At 51.3% G+C, this 19571-nt stretch overlaps 1 protein-coding gene across 1 annotated transcript in view; it reads left to right on the top strand.

The window, feature by feature from the left end:
* The window catches only part of MECR (mitochondrial trans-2-enoyl-CoA reductase), a 32981-nt gene extending 15538 nt beyond the window's left edge, over positions 1–17443 (top strand). The window contains exons 2-10 of the mRNA XM_007461829.1: positions 1093–1190; positions 1654–1785; positions 8145–8288; positions 10950–11052; positions 12094–12196; positions 13178–13251; positions 15350–15410; positions 15575–15647; positions 17088–17443. Of these exons, the coding sequence (XP_007461891.1) occupies positions 1093–1190; positions 1654–1785; positions 8145–8288; positions 10950–11052; positions 12094–12196; positions 13178–13251; positions 15350–15410; positions 15575–15647; positions 17088–17245 (946 nt within the window). The 3' untranslated portion in view covers positions 17246–17443. The remainder of the gene's footprint in view (positions 1–1092; positions 1191–1653; positions 1786–8144; positions 8289–10949; positions 11053–12093; positions 12197–13177; positions 13252–15349; positions 15411–15574; positions 15648–17087) is intronic.
* Positions 17444–19571: the final 2128 nt, after the last annotated feature.

The following is a 19571-nucleotide window of genomic DNA, read 5'->3' as shown; positions in this document are numbered from 1 at the left end:
ATCAGATTGCAGCAGGAAGTGGGTGGAATTACATCAGCTTAGTGCAGTGACACTGTTGCCTAATGCTAAGAACCTCTGGTTGGCTTTTATATGTGCCTTTGGTAAGTAAAAATAAGGAGAATTATTAACAAGTACATTTGGGCAGAGAAAAGCACTGCAAACATGAGGTCTTAGAGGTATGGAGAGAGACAGGAGAGGAATTCTCTGATAATTAAAAGTCATGAGGATCCATTGGTCTAATACGCTGGTCAGTCCTTTCTGGTTGGAAGGTCTCCTTTTATTAAAAAAAAAAAAAAGCACATGGGCACTGCCACTGGGCAGGTTTTACCCATTAACCAACATTCCAGTGGATAAAGACGTTAGTCCCCTGATGTCTACAGCACACCCACTGTGAGTACTCTGAGTTACCACACAGGCTTGAAGTGGGAAGAGCTCTTGGAAGCGATCAAATGCAAGTGGGGGTGAGGGTGGCATCACCCCCATTTTACAAATGGAGAAACGAAGGCCTAGAGCAGGGAAGAAACCTGCCTGCGGTGACGCAGCCATCCTGTGATGGAGTTTCACACCTGAGGCCCGCAGCTCTCCATCCAGCATCCTTTCTGACAGACCAGATCCTCATCCAGAAGGGACATCCTTCCAGGGGGTGAACCACAGTCACCCAGGGAGTTCTTTCCCAACTCCATGGGCCATCTCTATTTCCCTCACCACTTGGGGTGCCCCTTATCTAGAGATTCTGATTCAGTAGGTCAGCCCTGGGGCCTGAGAACCCATAATATTAGTATACCAGGTGATTCTTAGCATTGCTAACCACTACTAAACAATGCCCGCAGGAGTTTTAGCTATTTTCTGTGCTAGAGTGGGTGTTGGAGTGGAAAGGTCACTAGGGACTTTCCACTTGCAGTTAATGAGCATTACTCTGTGTCCTGTACTAATTCCTTATAGCTCCTCTCTTTCTTAACAACCCTAATTCCTGGGCACACAATGGCAGCTCAAAAATGTTGCTGCCTGACCTACTTTGGGGAGATGATTTGAGCAAAAGACTCCCTGGCTAGCCTGGCTGACATGAACATCTCTCTCTGGCTTTGTACTTAGACTGAAGAACCTGGAGCTGGCTGCTGTGGGCGGATCAGACGTCCATGTGAAGATGCTGGCAGCCCCTGTCAATCCATCTGACATTAATATGATCCAAGGTAACCTTGGTTTCTGTGGCTTATGTTAATTGGCTTTTTGCTTAGCCGCCACCTCCTTTTCATTCCTCCCCAGGTGTGGGTGTGAAATTCCTGTGATTAGCAGCAGCTGTTCTCCAGATGAGCCGTCTACAGACCGAGTGAGCCCTCTCTGGCCTCCCCTCCCTGGAGTGTGAGGCTTTTTGAGTTAGGAAGATTGCAGTGGGGAGCAAACCAACCCTTGTGAAGTGTGCGATATGCTGGGCTCATTTCCTGCATTATCTTATCTAATCTTCATAATAACCATGAAGCTGAGGAGTATTATCCCCCTTTACAGATGAAGGAGCTTGGGCTCAGAGAGGTTGGTTAGTTACACAGCTGGTCAGAGGCAGAGGCCAGAACAGGCTGAGGTCTGTCTGACTCCAGAGTCCATGCCCTTTCACTGCCCAAGCTTCACTGCATGATGCTCTGTGCTCTTCTCCCTTAGGAAATTATGGCCTCCTTCCCAAGCTGCCTGCTGTTGGAGGGAATGAAGGTGTTGGACAGGTCGTAGCAGTGGGCAGCAGTGTGACCAGGGTGAAGCCAGGAGACTGGGTGATTCCAGCGAATGCTGGTTTGGGTGAGTTTCTCCGGGTGTCTGCAGCTTTTTTGTTGTTTCAGATCCTATTTCACCCACGTGGTACACGTCCGTTCATTGTATCTGTAAGTAAGCAGCACAGGGTTTATTATTAAGTCCCTATACCCACCTCCAGTGGGGATGGAAGCTGGACCAGGAGAGCCGCAGTTCTGTTTCTTTTGCTCAGGAGGTGATACACCTGCTCTCATCACTGTGGGCGCATGTTGATCGGAGCTATGAGTCTCTGAATCCCTACATCCCTAGGGAATGTAGGGTGCAATGGGGAATCAAATAAGACAGCCCCTTCCCTCCAGGAGGTTAAAATCTAATTGAAGAAATCTCCAAACCAGCAACCTCCATAAAGGGAGGGCTGCAAGTTCACAGGAAGCAGAGGGCACTTCTGGCGACTCTGTGTGAGAGAGACACAGTCTTAAGGAAGGATCAGGGCTTCATGGAGGAGGCTTCATTGGAAGGGACCTTTGATGGATGAATTTTGGTAGGTAGAGATGCACTCCAAATTGTGGCATTTAGAGGAAACAAAATGAGCAAAGACACAAGGGTGAGTTTGGGAAATGGAGAACCCAGTGTAGCCACAGCAGAGGATGAGCATGTGAGAGAGTGCTGCAAAGGTGAAGGGGAGCTTGCAGAGCAGGTGGGGCCGCCTGGGGAAGGCCCTACGAAAGCCATGCTGAGAGTTAGGGTTTTCTGTGACATGTGGTAAAGAGTCTTTGGTGAGATTTGTGTTTTCGTACTTGGTCATTTTTGAGGCACAAACATTATACAGATGGATCCTGACAGGAGCCATAAGAGGGAAGCAGGGCTGACATCCACCCCATTGGACATACGAGGAACTGAAACCTAAGAAGAAGCCCTTGTCCAAATGCAAACAGCTAACTAAAAGGAGAGCCCCTTGGACTCTTGTCTCCTCCGTTTTTCCCGCTACACTCCAATGGGAGGACCCTTTGGGTTATAACTTGCAGAGAGTCAACTCAAACTTGTTTTACCAGAAAAGAAGTTAATTGGTTTGTGGAACTGGGAAGTGCAAGAGATGGAAGGCTTCAGGCACAGCTGGATCCAGAAACACCAATGCTGTGAGACCTCTTTCTCTTATTCTCATTAGCTCTCCAATGGGATCTCCCCACACAGTGATATAGGAATAGCAACAGATATTGACCACTCCCTTTGTACCAGGCACTGTTGTAAGTACTTTACCTATATTTACTCAGTCATTCCCACAACATGATGTACATACTGTTATCATTCCCATTATGCAGATGAGACTACAGTAAATGTAAAGGATTAAGCAATTTGCCCAAGGTCACCCAGCCAATAAGTGGTGGAGGTAAGATTCAGACCCACTCTGATATATACCTTTCATAGATGGCCACCAGCAGCCTGAGGTTTACATCATCCTGAGAGCAAAGAAAGAAGCATGTCCTCCACAGTGTATCCAATACAACCATATCCATCCCCCAGAAGGGCTCTGACCAGCCCTGTCTGGATCCTTGCCCATCCATGAACCTATCACTAGGGGGTGGGCTTAGGCCACTCCAATTGCCCTGGTTGAGTCTCTTGCCAGCCTCTGTGGTACAGAGAGTGAGGCCTTGTGGTCGACAGCCCCAGAGGTTAGGAAGGAGCAGTTCTAGAAAGAAAAATGTACCAGGCGAGAGAAGACAGCACCAGGAGTCTACTAGAAGTTCTTTCCTTCTCTGAGATCAGGGAAGTGCCAGAACGGCCCCACCCTCTCCGAAAGTCCCCTGGCAGTGAAAGAGCACAGCCAGGTGAGCAAATTGAGATCTGTAAGGATTCACTGGATACTGACTGGTGCTTGGGGCCAGGCCCCGTGCAGAGTGAAGGGCACACAACGTGGGTCAGACACAGTCTCTGCCCTCAAAGTGCTCTTGGCTAGGAGTGGGAAAAGAGCATTTAATACAGTGCAGTGTAATGAGTGGTGTAATCACAGGATGAACACAAAGGCAAGAGTTCCCCATCTTGGGAAGCATTAGGAAAGGCTTCTCAGAGAAGTGATGCTTGAACTGGGTCTGGAAGACAGTAGAAGTACAGCCAGGGGAGGAAGGGCTTCCCAGGCAGGGAATGCGGCATGGGCAAAGGTGTGGTGCTGGGAGAAGGCAGGGCATCATCACACTGCAGGTAGCTCAGTATGGCTGGGTCATGGGTGGATAGGGAGAAGTGAGAAGAGGCTGGAGGGGTCGGCTGGGGCCTGGTCGTGGAGGGCTCGCATCCACAGTCACTGGGGGCCTGATGAAGAGTGAACACGAGGAATGATTTGATCAGATCTGTGCAGTGCAGAGAATGCTCTGGAAGGGCAGAGGGTGGAGGCAGGAAGCCAGTGAGGAGGTGGCTGAGCAATCCACGCTTCAGACGATGAGGGCCTGAGCAGGTAGTGCTGTAGGACTGGAGAGACGGGGTGGGCCTAGAAGCTTGGTGAGGTTGGAGAGAATAAAGGACACGTGCCAGGTGTGTGCGTAATTGCACATGTGGGGGGGGGGGGGGGAGAGGGGGGGGGGGGGGGGGGGTGATAGCCAGAGCAGGGATTTCTCCCCGGAGGAAAGGTGATTCTTTTAAAGCAGTCAGAGAGGATGGGGATGAGGATTTTATCATTGTCAGGATGCTAATTAACTCAGTTTATTCAGTAAACATTTTGTGAGCATCTGAGGGTGCCAGGCTCTAACATACAGCAGTGAACAGGCATGGTCTTTCTTCTAGTGAAGACTGCCGTTTAGTAGAGTAGCAGTCATTAAAGAGATAAGTCCTCAACTGGCCAGATCTTGGGCATTTTTCATGCACTGAGCTACTCAGCTGTTGCTGCGCCTGTAGCCAGCTTTTTCCCACATGCAACCAATCCCAAGGGAGACGGAGACAGAGCCAGCTAATGTGTGAACTGGCTTTTTCATTGGAAACACTCAAAGCCCCCTGAGGCAGCATGGGGCATAGCAAGCACTGGCCTGGGAATGAGATACAGGCTCTCCTTCCACCACCACCACCCCACCACCCCACCACCCCATGACCTTGTTTAAATCACAACTACTTTGAGCCTCAGTTTCTTCATCTCTAAAATGGAGCTAATAGTCGTTGCCTTGTCTGTCTCAATTGAGGGAATACATACAATGATCTTTGCAAACACTAAATTTGTGGCAAACTTTTTTCTTAAAGGGCAAATTAGTAAATATTTTAGGCTTTGCAGGCCATTCCACTTGTACTCAACCTTGCCAATGTAAATAGCCATAAATAATACATAAAAAGTGGGCTATGTTCCAATGAAGCTTTATTTACAAAAACAGGTGGTGAGCCAAGTTTGGCCCATGGGCCATAGGTTAGGGACCCCTGCATTAAATGACAGAGATGGTTAAGGGTCAGGTGCACTTGAGTGTGGAATGGGAGTCCTCAGAACTCAGGCCTGGGAATTCAGATCAGAAAAGGAGACCAAGGGATGTTCCACACCTACTGTGTACCAGGCACAGTGACAGGCTGTACAATGTCATCACTTAATCTTCACCCTACAGTGGGAGTGTTATTCTCCGTATTTCATAGATTAGAAAAACTGCAACTCAAAAAGGGTGAAGTGATCATTCAAAGTCAACACAACTAGTGAGTGGCAGAGCCAGGGCTTTTAAGCAGGTCTCTCCAACTCCAAAGTCTAAGGATTTCTACTTTAAAGCCCTGGAGGCTGGCGTGGGTGCTGCCCCCACCCCATCCCACCCAGGTTCTCTTAAGAAGAGGATTAGGGACTGCCAAGCCCCAGAAATCCGTGTCAAGGGTTGGATTTCCATTGTCCTGCCACTAAGGGGAAGTAGAAAACACCTTTGATTTCACGCACAGAAAGCCATTCACTAAGCGTCTGGCACAGAGTAGAGTACAGTAAACGTTGACTAAGATGAATGAGGGTGATAGTTATGAAGATGACGCTGACAATCTGGAAACCAGGCTGCACCAAGCCCAGAGACAGACAAGGTGCCTCCTGGACTCCAAAGCAGTCCTTCAGTTTTTCAACCTCTTATTTTCTCAGCCAGAAATCTACTCTGGGATTGAATAAGGAGTGTTCCTGCCTCCTATCGCCAGTTCCTGGTCCCTAAAGCCCACCTTGGCTCTCCCCTCCTGCAGCACAGTTAGCGGTCTAGGCTGGCCCTGGCTCCCCACACTGGACCACGTAGAGCCAGGGCACTGTCAGAGCCCCAGCCACTGGGTCATGAGTCACACTCGAGCGCTTTAGAAGGGTAGGCCGAGGGCCCCTGAGACATCACAGCCACCAGACGCCAAGCTAACAAGGCTCCAAGTCGTTTCCCTGAGGTGACTTAGCAAGTGCGCGGCAAGCCAGGGCTTGAATCTGCATCTGTCTGACTCTCTGCTTTATACAGGATCCCGCCTGCACAGGTGAGGACCTGTCACCCAATGCTCATCAAATCCTGTTGATTCTATCTTCAAAACATAACTCGAATCCATCTACTTTTCCTCATCCCCACTGCCAAAGTCTAGGCAACCATCACCTCGCATCTGGGCTCCTCCAGAAGCCCCCTGATCAGCCTCCCTGTTCCTACTCTGCCCACCCCTCCACTCCCCCGCCACAGTCTTTTCCACGCAGCAACAAAGTGATCTTAAAGCATAAATCCAATCACCTCAGACTTCTCTAAAATTAGAAGCTTCCTGGAAGCTTCCTGGGACTTCCCTGCCAGTCCAGTGGTTAAGATTCTGCGCTTCCACTGCAGGGAGCACAGGTTCGATCCCTGGTCGGTGAATTAAGATCCCCGATGCCGTGCAGTGCGGCCAATTAATAAATAAATAAATAAATAAGAAAAAGAAAATTAAAGCTTCCTATTCACTAAAATAAAATCCGTTCTTTATGGCATGACCCTGAGCCCTTATGTTTTTCAGACTGCAGGCTGTGACCCATTAGTGAAATCAATCCAGTGGGTTGCAAACAGAATTTTTCTTTTGTTAAAGTTGGTCAGAATAAAATAGAAAATAACAGTACATCACATAGAGTAGGGTAAGTATTGTTCCATGAAACTTTGGCTTCTGTTATGAATCTGTGTATATGTACGTGTATTTACGTATGTACGTGTACTGAGTTAGACTGTTAACACACGGTTACTGTGAGTCAAGATCATGAAAGCCCGTACGACGTCCGTCCAGCCTGTGCCACACCAGCCATGTCTCCAGCCACTCTTCCCACCATTCTTTCCCCTCCTGTGCATTCTTCCTGCTCCATTCCTATGTCTGTCCTGCCTCAGAGTCTCTGCACATGCTTCTTCCTCCACTGGAATGTTCTTTGTGGATTCTGAGAGGCTGCATCTCTCTCCTTCAACTCTTAGCCTGTTGCCTCCTCAGAGAAGCTGTCCCTGACTCCCATCTAAAGTAATTCTCTCCTCTCTCCCTCTCTTTCTCTCTCTCTCTCCCTCTCCCGCTCCCTCTCTCCCTCTCTCCCCCCCTCCCTCCCTCCCTCTCTCTCTCTCTCTCTCTCTCTCTCTCTCTCTCTCTCTCTCTCTGTATAACTTAGAATTCTTGTACTTGCTTGTTCATGTCTCACCTGTTCTGCTCCACTGGATTGAGTGCACTGCGAACGTAAGGACTGTGTCGTTGTTGGAGCGGCCTGGCTCACAGCCGGTGCCGGATGAGTATCTGCAGACGGAAGGGGGCAGCCCGGGGAGCTGGGTGACGGGGCAAGTCACAGCCTCAGTTCCTGCCCTGTTGAGTGAGGACTTTAAATTGGACATTTTATTATTCTTTTGTCTAGAACTGGAATGTGGTCTGGGGGTTAATGAGCATTTTTTTCCAGTTTACAGGATTGTTTCACTTCCCATATCTCATTTGATCTGTGCAACAGTTCTTGGGAGAGACCAGTCAAGGCTCTTCATGCCAGTGTCATCTACATATTAGAATAACCAAATCTCAGTGACTTAGTGCTGTGCTCAGACTAGCAGACCAGCAAAGCCAGGTCCCACACCTCGGCCTTTGCCTTTGGCTTTCATACTTTTTTCCATAATACCACCCGAGTTACCCTGCCTTAGGTGAGAATGAGGACCGAGTGGGAAAATGGGGCTTTCTCAACTTCTCTTGCCCTGGTAATGATGTTGCTGTCTCACCCTCAGAGTCCAGTAGTTTGAGATCCTCAGCCACCTGCTGTGTGACACTAGCTAAATCTGCTGGTAACTGATGTGGGAATAACACAGTCTCCCTAACGTAATTATCATGAGGACTCAGACCTTCCAAAAGGCTTTGGGATTTTCCTTTTTCTCCAAGTATTACTGAAGTCCACTGTCCTCGATGCCCGTCCACTGAGGAGGGGGAGTGGGGTTGGGCATGGAGGGGGTCCTTCCTTACTCCCCTGGCCTCCCGCCACTTAGGAACCTGGCGGACCGAGGCTGTGTTCAGCGAGGAAGCGCTCATCTCGGTTCCGAGTGACATCCCTCTTCAGAGCGCCGCCACCCTGGGCGTCAATCCCTGTACAGCCTACCGGATGCTGATGGACTTCGAGCAGCTGCGGCCAGGTAGGAACCACAGTGGGTGGGCAGGCCAGGCACCCCTGACTGGGGTGTGACCCGTGTCCCGACCCCGAGGCCTGGGAACTTACCTGCGAGGAAGGTGGCCCCAACCTGGGTGGTGGTGTTGCTTTACATGGAAAGATGTTAGCTTGGATCCTGGAAAACATGCTGAAACCTCATGAGGAGTACACCCTAGAAAACCGCTGAAGGGTCACATTCCCTAGAGCTTGGGATGGAATTCTGTCATTCAGCAAATTCGTATGGAGCTGTGCTGAGCTCTGGGGCTACAAAGCCAGACAACATAGACACAGTCCCTGTGTTTTCAATAAAATGCTGAACTTAGTGTTAGTCTTTCCACTCAGCACTGCCAGAGCACTTTCCAGTCCACATATGTGCCTTTCCATGCATTGCCCCGTCAAATGCACTGGACGTCAGAGCGGTGCAATGAGGTCCACAGCACGGGTCTGAACCCCAGCTTCGCCTCACTAACTGGGAACTGACCTCTCAAATCATCAGACTTTTCATCCGTAAAATGGAGAGTAAGGGGTTCTGAGGGCTCACTGAAACATGCTGTGTGACACTTAGCACAGGGCCTGGCATACAACACAGTAAAGGTGCACTGCTGTTATCATTCTCCCTTTTTATAAATGAGGAAACTGAGGTCCAGAGAGGTCAATTATTTGCATGAGGTCACTCAGCAAGGAAATGACAAAGGCAGGTGTTTTATTCCAGGTTCCCCTGAAAGCAGAGCCTAAGAAAAGAACTGGGGGCCGACAGTTCGCTGGGGAGGTGACCCCAGGAAGCAAGAATGAGGGACTGGGGACAGCGACAGGGAAGGAGGAAGAGCCAGCGAAAGCTGATTTCTGCCGTGGGCAACCAGGGCCCAGTCCTTCTGGGGACCTGCCACAGACCCTCACAGAACCCTCCTCAGAACTAACCTCCAAGTGACAGGAGGCTGGGCCACTTACCCACCAACTCCCGTCCCCCTTGGTTGGAGGGTTACCCCACACACCACGCATATCCGGGAGCTGGCAGGGGCCCTAGAGATCACGCAGTCCAGCCCTGTCATGCCGACGAGGAAACTGAGGTGGAGAGATACCGGAGTGTGATCACCTTCGGTGGCAGCTCCGCGTAAGTCTGGCTGAAAACCAGTCCCAGCTTCCTGCAGACAAATGCCGGTTCTCCCAGCTGTGGCAGAGCAGCCCTAGGTCTCTTTAAGTGCAGAAAGCCAGCAGGTGTGATCAGGGACCTTTGCTCAAGTCCCAGTGCAGCAGATGTTTTGGTCGCCTGCATCCTCTCCCCTCAGACCCCCTCTGATTTGGGCTGCAGCTGTGGTCGTCACATCAGGCTATTGAGACACCACCCACCTTTTGTGGCCTATTGTGCCCATGGTGTATCTCTCCACCTTCCTGCCCCAGGGCTGGTGTGAAACGTGTGATTTTGACCCAGAGTAAGAATTACACTTTAAATTGTCATCCAGTATATAGACGTATATGAATATATATGTAATGAAAACCAAAGTTTCATGGAATAATATTTACCCTCACTATGTGTGATGCACTCCACTATTTTTTATTCTATTTTCCTTGATTTTAACTTTAAAAAAAAAAAAAAAGCTTGCAACCCACTAGGTTGGTTTCATAACCCACTGATGGATGACAATCTGTAGGCTGACCCTAGCTAAGGAGGATGGGCCTTCTTCCAGAAACTCCTCTGTCTCTAGCACAAGATCCCTGCTGCCTCTCAAAACCCAGATAGCATTTCAGGGGAACAGAGCCCCTTCCCGGACACAACAGCACTGGGCTCTAATGAGGAGCACCCCAGTGGGTGCTTCAAGGACTCCTGTTTCATGGGGGAGAAACTGAGGTTCAAAGAGGTCAGGACTCATCCCGCCCCGTTCACTTTCCGTTACAGTCAGTGGAGAAGCTGGGACTCACACCCCAGTATGTCTCATTCCAGAGCCCATGCTTTTCCCAGCATGGCCCGTGGCCTCCCCCGTTGGCTAAGTCCAAAGTTAGGCCTCGGCTTTGACCACAGACTATCTGGAGGTCCCTGTTTCAGGGGCTGCCAGTTTCTCCAGTGCAGCTCTAATACCATTTTGAGGCAGTGCATCTTCCCCTCAAGAAGCCACAGCCTGTTGATAGAAATGGACTGAGATAACAACCAAGTATAAGTCAGGGCTGACCGTGACCATTAACAGAGACAGCCGCAGAGTGCTGTGGGAGTGCATGGGGGAAGAATCTGGGAAGGCTTCATGTAGGAGGCCACACTCGAGCTGTCCTTCGAAGGATATACAGGATTTGAAAACGAAGGGAGATGGAAAGAGGAAAACATTGCAAGCCAAAGAAATAACCTAAGCAGAGACTTGAGAACATAAAAATTGGGAGGATGATGAAGGATGCAAAATCATTTACACAGCAGGGTCTAAGTTGCATCCAGTGTGAACTCTTGAGTTGCTGAATCCTGGCAGGCTTCATGGGTGTTGTAGAGGTTTGGGGGGCACGGGAGAAGAGTGAGCAACAGTCCCAGGACTGAGAAGGCTCAGCAGCCAGGTCCTGGGTACTTTCAGAGTCTGAGGACTCCACCTCCGGCCCTATAATAGGATTCTAGGCTGGAAGCCCTTGACCTATTACAGGTCTCAACTTGAGTCTCTTCCTGACTCCACAGGGGATTCTGTCATCCAGAATGCATCCAACAGTGGAGTGGGGCAAGCAGTCATCCAGATCGCCGCAGCCCTGGGCCTGAGGACCATCAACGTGGTCCGAGACAGGTGCGTGGGAAGGCCTGATCCCAGCACACCACTTGGGCCTTTCTGCCAGGCACCCGCGGGTGCCCATGTTTCCACCAGGTGGCGCCCTTGCGTAAGCGGTCTTCCTTTCCTGCGGGCAGGAGCTGGCTTATAGCTGAGTCAGCCACCAGCACTGAAGTCCAGTGGCTTTTGGCTATAGGATGAATGAATCTGAAATGTAAAGGGAGGGCAGGAAGGAGAAGGCCCTTAGTGAACAGCTAAGAGTTTCTGAGACTCTTGACTTGTGATAAACCTCATGCTTTTAAAACCACAGTTCACATTTGGGAATGTTTTAAGCGGTGTTATTCTTTCTGTGAACCAACTAACCCAGAGCCCTTGTTTCCCTTGCATTTGTGTGATACTTTGAAGTGCACTAAATACAGATGTAAAGGAGATGGGGCAGGTTTGTCATCAGAAAGAGGAAGCCACTTGCTCAGGAAGACACAGCAAACCAATGACAAACTTAGTTTCCCAATTTGTTCTCTCTCCATCATATCATCCAACTTCCTTAAGCCTCACCATCCACGCACATGGTTGTGTCTCTTCAGGGAAGCCCAGCCTTGGCAGGAGAACTGATACTCGCTTCAGTTCCCCATCCCCTCAGTTGTGCTAACAAAAAAATTGTTCTGTTTGCCTTGGTAAAGAGGCTCAGAGCCACTCCTGGACCGGAGTGTGTTTGCACAACACTCTGAAAAGCCCCATGAAAAGAGGGGAAAAGGAAGCAAGAGTTTGTCGTTGCAGTAGAAGAAATCAGGAAGTGAAATGACTCCTCCCTGAGCCCAGATGGTTTCTAGCGTCCTTGAGCTGACAGGAGCAGTAGAAACCACCCAGTGCTCTCTCACGCCAGTGAGGAAACTGAGGCCAAGAGATGCTGGCATGTGATGAGACTGGTGGCCAGGCCCAGCTTAGCTTCCCACAAAGAGAAACTCGGGTTCTCACAACTGTGGCAGAGGGGTCCTGGGAGCCTTCCGTGGAGAAAGTGAGCAGATATGACGAGGACCTTGGATTGTGTTTGGTTTCCAGACCTGACATCCAGAAGCTGACCGACAGACTGAAGAATCTGGGGGCCCATCATGTTGTCACAGAAGAGGAACTAAGAAAGCATGAGATGAAAAACTTCTTTAAGGTACCAGTGATGAGGGACATTGCACCTCCATTCCAGGCCCAACTCCCTGAAGAAAGAAATTCACTTGAATTAGAAAAGCTGGCACTGGCCCCATGTCTCCAAAATCCTCCCTTTGTCTCTTTTCCTGGAAGGATAAAGCCCATTCCCTCAGCCAGGGGAAAGCATGCATTAAGTGCCCGGGGCTGGGAGGGGGCAGGAGAGACAGACAAGGTTTGGGAAACCCTGTATGATTGGTAGTTTTGAGTGTTAGTGGTGAACTACACCAGCCCACACAGCCGAAGTCAATCTCAGAGCTGGGAGAGAGCTGAGGAACCTGAGGTACAGGAGGGAAGAGAAAGAAAAGGAGTCCCATTTCCAAAGCATCTGCCTTATATTTTATCTGATAATCCCCACAAAAGCTCCACAAAGTAGGTGCTATCTATTTTATAGGTGAGAAAACGAAGACTTGGAAAAAAAGAAAGGACTTTACTGAGACCACACAGTCATAAGTGGTGGAGGCTGGCTGGTCCCAGGCCTCTCTGAACTCAAAGCCCCTTAACCCTGCCCAGCACACCTAGTAAGTGACCGAACCACATCTCAGCCTCTTATCACTGAATCCTGGACGGACCGGACACACATTTACTTGAGAACACACGCCTCTTGAGAACATTTCTGAAGCAGTAGGTCAGCACATCTAATATAAGCTGAGTTGTAAGTGCTGAGAAGAGGGGGAAATGAAGTCCGTCAAAACAGAACATGGGTGCCCTTTGTCTGTTCTTTCCCAGAGGAGGTGAGTTTTGAACAAAATCCTAAAACAGATAACAGGATTAAGCTGGTAAAGAAAAGGCCCTTCCCAGACGGAGTTGGAAGGCATAACTGTCCCACTTTCTTTGCTCCCTCCTAACACAGCCCTTGGGCCAGGGAAGTGCTGTTTGTTTAGCAAGCTTCCAGCCCCACCACAGAGAGGGGCGGCTCGCTCACCGCAGGTCCCTTCTTCTCCAGGATGTGCCCCAGCCTCAGCTTGCTCTCAACTGTGTCGGCGGGAAAAGCTCCACGGAGCTGCTGCGGCACTTGGCGTAAGTCCCTCGGCCCCATGGGTCCAGTGCACGAAGGCTCCCTCCCGGGATTTAGCCAGGAGGACCACCGAGTGACCAAGTCCCAGTGGCCAGTGCAGGCCAAGGCCAGGTCAGCACGACCCTGAGTAGGAAGATGGGACCCACGTCACGTCCTAGTTACTTGGGCCCTCCCTCTCTCAGCCTCCTCCTTTACAGATGACCATCCAGCTCTGTTCTCCTAGGGACCCCAGAAGTAGACTCCTGGGTGCTCTGTGATAGGGGAACGGGTAAGGATTCATAACCTAGGGGCATCTGAAAAAGTCACTTAGTCCTAGCTTATTAGCTTTTAAGTTTTTTATTAGCTTTTAAAAGTAGATTCTAATTTTAAAAGTAACATCATGCTGTTACAAAACATCTTGAAAGCATGTAAAAGTACAAAGGAAAAGTTAAGCACAAAGCTTACCTATCATCCCACCACAGAGGGGGATGACGTTGACAGTGTTGACAGTGCATGTCCTTTCCTTCTTTTTTTCCTTTAATATAATCTTCTCGAATCGAAGGGCGCCTGAAAGGACACTTCCCAACTAGAGCACCAACATTTGTTAACTCACATTTGCTAGCACTCAGTAGCCACAGGGTACCTAGATGGCTGAGACACTGAGGGAACCCTCTAGAACTCAGGCTGGATGGCAATTTGGGTCATGTGACCAGAGAGCTGTAGTCACAATCACAGAGTGTTTACCACGCACCAGGCTGTGCAGAGTGCATGATGTACCCCTTCCACAATCGCCTAAGTGAGGGGTACTGCTCCCATCCCCGTCCAGACAAGGCCCAGAGAGGGTAGTCAGCTTGCCCGAGTTGCTGTGGCTCCGAGCATACCTCTTCAGCCCCACTCTGGGCAGCCTCCGAGGCCAACTGCCATCCCCACGTGGCTCATGCTTACTAGCTGTGGACCTATGAAAAGTTAAGCAATATGTGAAAAACGATCCAGGTCTCAGTCTCTCCATCAGTAAAATGGGGGGATATAAACCCTTTCTGCCTCAGAAGGTGAGTCCAAGGGGCTCTGAGGTCTGTACACAGTGCTCTACAAATGAGAGGTGGGCCCCAGTTTTCTCGTCTGTGAAAAAGGAGTCATAAAAGTCCTGCCTTGGGGTTACCATGAGGATTCACTGGCCAGCACATGTGAAGGGCTCAGACCTGTGCCTGGCACATAGTAAACACCCAGTATACGGTAGCCATTCTGATTATATCAAGTGTAATGCGGGTCCACAGAGGGAGGGCTCGCCCCCCCCACCATGCAGGAGCTACTTTCCAGAGGAGGTGGCAGTTGAAGGGAACTTAAGACCCGACTGGCCCCCGGCCTCAGGCACAGAGAGTTACCTGCCTCTCGCAGCAGCTTCCTCCACCCTGGAGTTCACAGAGCCTCCCTCGTGTTGTCCCAAAATGTATCTCGGGTCTTCCTTGATCAACAAACTCCTAAAAGAGCCAGGGGAGTGGCGAGGGGAGCACAGGTTAAGTCAGGCATGTGAAGTCCTAGCTTACATTTTAAAAATTATATGAGCCCCTCTCCTGTTTGACCGCTGGGGCGGGTGTGGGTGTCAGACAGCAGGTCCTGACAATTGCCATTGTCTTCTGCGCTGTCCACACCATTCCTTAGCTGCGTCGTCTCACTGGAGCGTGTACAGGAGAGGCAGTGTGGCCCGCTGTGGACATGTTGCCCAGCGTCATACACCGACAGTGGAGTAGAGCCCAGCCCCATCTACTTCTGGCTCCACTCACGACTCGGGTTGTGAGCTTTGCTCAGGGGAGTATTCTTCTCTGCAGCTCTTCCTCAAAGCCTGACTGGGAGCTTAACTCTGGGCTCCCAACCCTGGCTAGACATCGAGGTCATCTGCAAGGGGTGTTTGCTTACTTGTTTGTTTTCTGTCGTCTTTAATGTAGAACTTTGCTTCCCAATTCATTAGGTCTGGGTCAGGCCTAGGGACCTGTATTTTTGAACCCTTCCCAGGGATTCTGAGAACGAGGTTTAAGAACCAGGGTTGGAATAGATGCATTGTAACTGGTTCAAGAAGGGCTCTGTCTCTCCCTGCGACCACTCTCTTCTCTCTGGACCCTTCAGGCCTGGAGGAACCATGGTGACCTATGGGGGGATGGCCAAGCAGCCTGTCATCGCCTCTGTGGTAAGCTGGTGGGGTGGGGCGGGGGAGTGCCTGGAGACAGGGGCCTGGACACCACCGTTGTCTAAACTCAGGCAGTGCCCCCCGCCCCTGGGGGAATCCATACCTTAAGCAGTGCCTGAAGTTCTTGCCCTCAGAGCCCCAGTATGTCCTTCCTGTGTCCGCAGAGCCTGCTCATTTTTAAGGATCTCAAACTTCGGGGCTTTTGGTTATCCCAGTGGAAGAAGGACCACAGTGCAGGTAAGCGGATGCTTGGCCCCATTACCAAGGGTCACATGAGGGCAGTGCCTACTGCAGAAGTGACCAGCCACTCTGAGCCCTGGAGAGGTGATTGGACCCCCAGGCCCACAACAGGATAAAGGAAAACAGTCTCTAAATACAGCTGCAGTCAGCAAATAGTTATTGGACTAAAGTGGGCTAGTCCTTGGGGCACCATATTGAACAAGGCAACCCCTGCCGCCCTCCTGAGGAGCTGACAGTGGGGAAGACTGCCATGGAAGACAGCCAAGGAAAGAGAACAGACTCTGGAACCAGCCTGCCCAGGCCCAAATCCTGCTTCCACCATTACTGGCTATGGGTTCTGCCGAGCGAGCTGTGGGACATTGGGCAAGTTACTTAACCTCTGCCTCAGTTTAAATGTCATAACTGTTTAAACTACTGTCAGCCCTGTTTGACACAGGAGGAAACAGAGGCTCAGAGTAGTGCAGTAGCTTGCCCCAAGTCATCCCCACCTAAGGGGTATGCAGCCAGGACGTGAACAGCCAGTCTCTCTGACTCCAGAACCTGAGCCAGCACACTAGTCTTCCTCTCCTGGAGGACTGGCTCCCCAGATTGTGACCACCACCGACCCCAGGCTGAGCTGAGGAGTGGCGTGGAGCTATCCCAGTGATGGGGAGGGAAGTGGTGGTCTGAGGGGGTGTTCCAAGCAGAGAAAATAGCATGTGTTAAAGCCCAGTAGAGAGTGGGAAGCCGGACAGATAGGTTGTGGCCAGATTACGAAAGGCCTTATAATCCTCTTTAAGGAGCTCAGGCTCAATCTTAAAGGGAAATGGGAGGCACTGAAATGTTTCAAGCAGGGGATACGGCGCAATTTGAATGTTGAATGAATTGATGTCTGCGGAAAAGTACTTCTCAGCCAGGGCCTTCACTGCTCATCTCCCTCCACCGTATCGGGTCCTTGGTGGGGGGCAAGCCCGGGAGGGGACGTTGGTGGCTTCTGCTGGTGCGGTTCTGAGGGAGCCTGGGCTCTCAGGGAAGGCTCTTTTCCCTGAGCAGAGCTCCTCTGCTCCACATTTGTTGGTGTGCCAGGCACCACCCACCCCCTCCTTGTGCCTCTTCTGGCTTCTGCCCCTCTGAATGATTCCACCCTCCCACCATTCAGGACTCCCCGCTACACCCAGTTAGGTCCTGTGGGTCTGAGCCATCACAGCACCACTCTGCCTGCCCATCAGCTCCTGGGGCTGCTCCCCGTACTTCTGTCCCCACCCTGGCCCTCACTGTCCTGGGCACAGGCGGGCCCGAGGCCGCCTCCACAGCGGCCGCCGTGTCCCTGGCCGAGCCCAGGGCTCTCGAGGCTTCCCTGGAGCCCAGCACCAGCTCCTGCCAGCAGGGGAAGCCCGCGTGTCCCCTCACCGAGCCCTGCGGTTGCTCCCCTGTCTGACACCCTCCAACCTCCCACAGACCAGTTCAAGGAGCTGATCCTCACGCTGTGCGATCTCATCCACCGAGGCCAGCTCACGGCCCCTGCCTGCTCCGAGGTCCCACTGCAGGACTACCAGCGTGCCTTAGAAGCGTCCATGCAGCCTTTCGTGTCTTCCAAGCAGATCCTCACCATGTGATGTGATAATCCCAGAGGAGCCGGAGCCAAGTGGGAGGGGAGACGGACCAGCAGGACTGGTTTCGGGCCCCCCACTTGGGGCCTCTCCGCCTTCCGCAGGCTGCTCCTCTCCCCACTGTCACTTCTGAGGTGGAGAATTGGGAGGCCAGCCAAGGCTTTCCCTGGGGCCAGCCTCCAGGTATCTAATAAAGTCCAAACTTCCTAAAAAAACAAACAAACAAAAACCAATAGAAGTCACCCCTAATAAGAAGGACCATCCCTTGCCAGCTGCCAGCACTAGAAGCCCCCCTAGCCCACCCTCCACCTGTCCTCCAGCCATCACTTCCTGACCGCCCTGAAAGCAAAGCCTTGGCGGGGCTGGCAGGTACAAAAGCCAGTAAAACAGATCTCTGCCCTCAAGCCCTCCAAGCCCACAGAGGAGAATCTTCTAAAAAGGAAGGTTTGACTCATTCTCAGGTGGCCTTCGGCTCAAGCTGGGACAGGGGGAGGATCAGCTCCACAGAGGAGTGAATGCCAGGCTGAGAAACCAAGGAAACGGGGTCTCAAGTGCCTGGACCATCCTCATGGAACTTCCATTCTAACTGGGAAGATAGATGTTACACCAGTGGTTCTCAGCCTGAGCTCATTTTACTCCCAGGGGACACTGCGGTTATCATAATTGAGGGGGTGCTACTAGTGCTTAGTGAGTAGAGGTCAGTGATGCTGCTACAGCATCTTACAGTGCACAGCACAGCCTCCCTCAGCAAGGGCTTATCCAGCCCAAATGTCCACAGTGCTGCTGTTGAGAAACCCCGCAGCAAACCACTGGTCCCACGACAGTTACCACAGTGATGAGTGTGCAAAAGAAGACACATGTGAGGTCCTGTGAGCGCCTAACCAAGGTCCTGTCCTAGGCCTCCCTGAGGTGAAGCTTGAAAGTGGGCCCTGAAAAATGAGTAGCTTTATTCAGACAAAGAGAAGAGTTTGACACTGTGAGTTTTTGGTGTTTGCTTCATGATCCACTCACTCAAAGCAAAGAACCAGAGGCTTTGGGGTATCTCCCTCATCACCTGGCCCTCTGTCCCTGAGCTATAGAGCCTCACTGTGGGGGGACTTACTGAGAGCCTAGCATGTGCCTGAGGCCAGGGCTGCCCGTGAGTGACGTGGGGCTGGCCCGCAAGTAGCTAAGCCTATAGTGCACAGCATACTCACGAGGCCGCTGATACGGAGGTGTTCGGAGGGCCTTGGGGACACAGCAGCTCTGCCTGAGGGTTTAAGGAAGGCCTCCCAGAGGAAGTATGGTCACAGCCAATCTTAAGGCCCAGCAGGAGAAGCTGTACCAAGCAAAGCCAACAGCACTCGTGAGAGTCTGGCAGACCTGGAGAGCCTAGCAGTCGGGGAACTGCCCACAGGCAAGTATAGCTGCTGCCTAGGACATGGGGGGAGTATGAAAGACTGAGATGGGAGCAGTGGGCAGCAGTCAGAGCAGGAAGGCTCAGGACTTGCCCCCAAGACATGGGGGAGGCACTGAGGGATTTTAGGCAGTGGAGTGATGTGGAAAACTGGCTCTGAAGGCTAGTTACATGCCAGCACATACCTGGGCCCCGGCATCATCCTCTTGTCTTCGGGAGCATCTTGTGTGTCCTCTGGAGAAAAGGACTCGGCTTCATCCTGGGGCTGGGAAAGGTCTACAGGTGCCCTCTGGGTAAGATTTGCCACCTTGTACACCTGGGCTCAGAATCAGCCGCAGCTCACCCAAGCCCCTTCCATTCTGTATCCTCAAGGTTAGTGGGATGGATGATTTGTAAAGTTGGTCAATGGGGGAAAGTGCAGAAAGTCTGAGAGGGAGCGGGAGGCTGCCCAAAGCCTACAGGAGTGCAAGTTAGGATTAGGCTCTGCAGGGGGACTCCACAAGGTTGGGCTTAGGGCATGTGATGAGCCTGCAGCCATGGAGAAGGATCGGGCCCCTGGTAGAGACCCAGAGTGGGCAGACAGGTGGGAGGAAGGTTCATAGCACCACATCACGGTTAGAGACCTCGGGGGTGTGCAGAGTGTCCCGGGAATAGTACCTCTGGGGGTCTGGAGCTGATTTTTTTTTTTTTTTTTTTTTGGTCTGCTCCGTTTGGCATGAGGGATCTTAGTTCCCCGACCAGGGATCGAAATCATGGCACCTGCATTGGGAGCATGGAGTCTTAACCACTGGACCGCCAGGGAAGTCCCTGGAGCTAGAGCTGACGTTGGGCTTTAAAGGATGATAATATTTTCTCAGGCAGGGAAGGGAGACAAGCATTACAGACTAAGGGACCAGGCTAAGTTATAGAGGCAGAACATTTGTCAGAATCTTCTCG

This window comes from Lipotes vexillifer, unplaced genomic scaffold (assembly GCF_000442215.2).
Source record: "Lipotes vexillifer unplaced genomic scaffold, Lipotes_vexillifer_v1.1 scaffold699, whole genome shotgun sequence".
In the NCBI taxonomy this organism is placed as follows: domain Eukaryota; kingdom Metazoa; phylum Chordata; class Mammalia; order Artiodactyla; family Lipotidae; genus Lipotes; species Lipotes vexillifer.
Note: the sequence above shows the minus strand (reverse complement) of the source record. Positions and strands in the feature narration are given on the sequence as shown.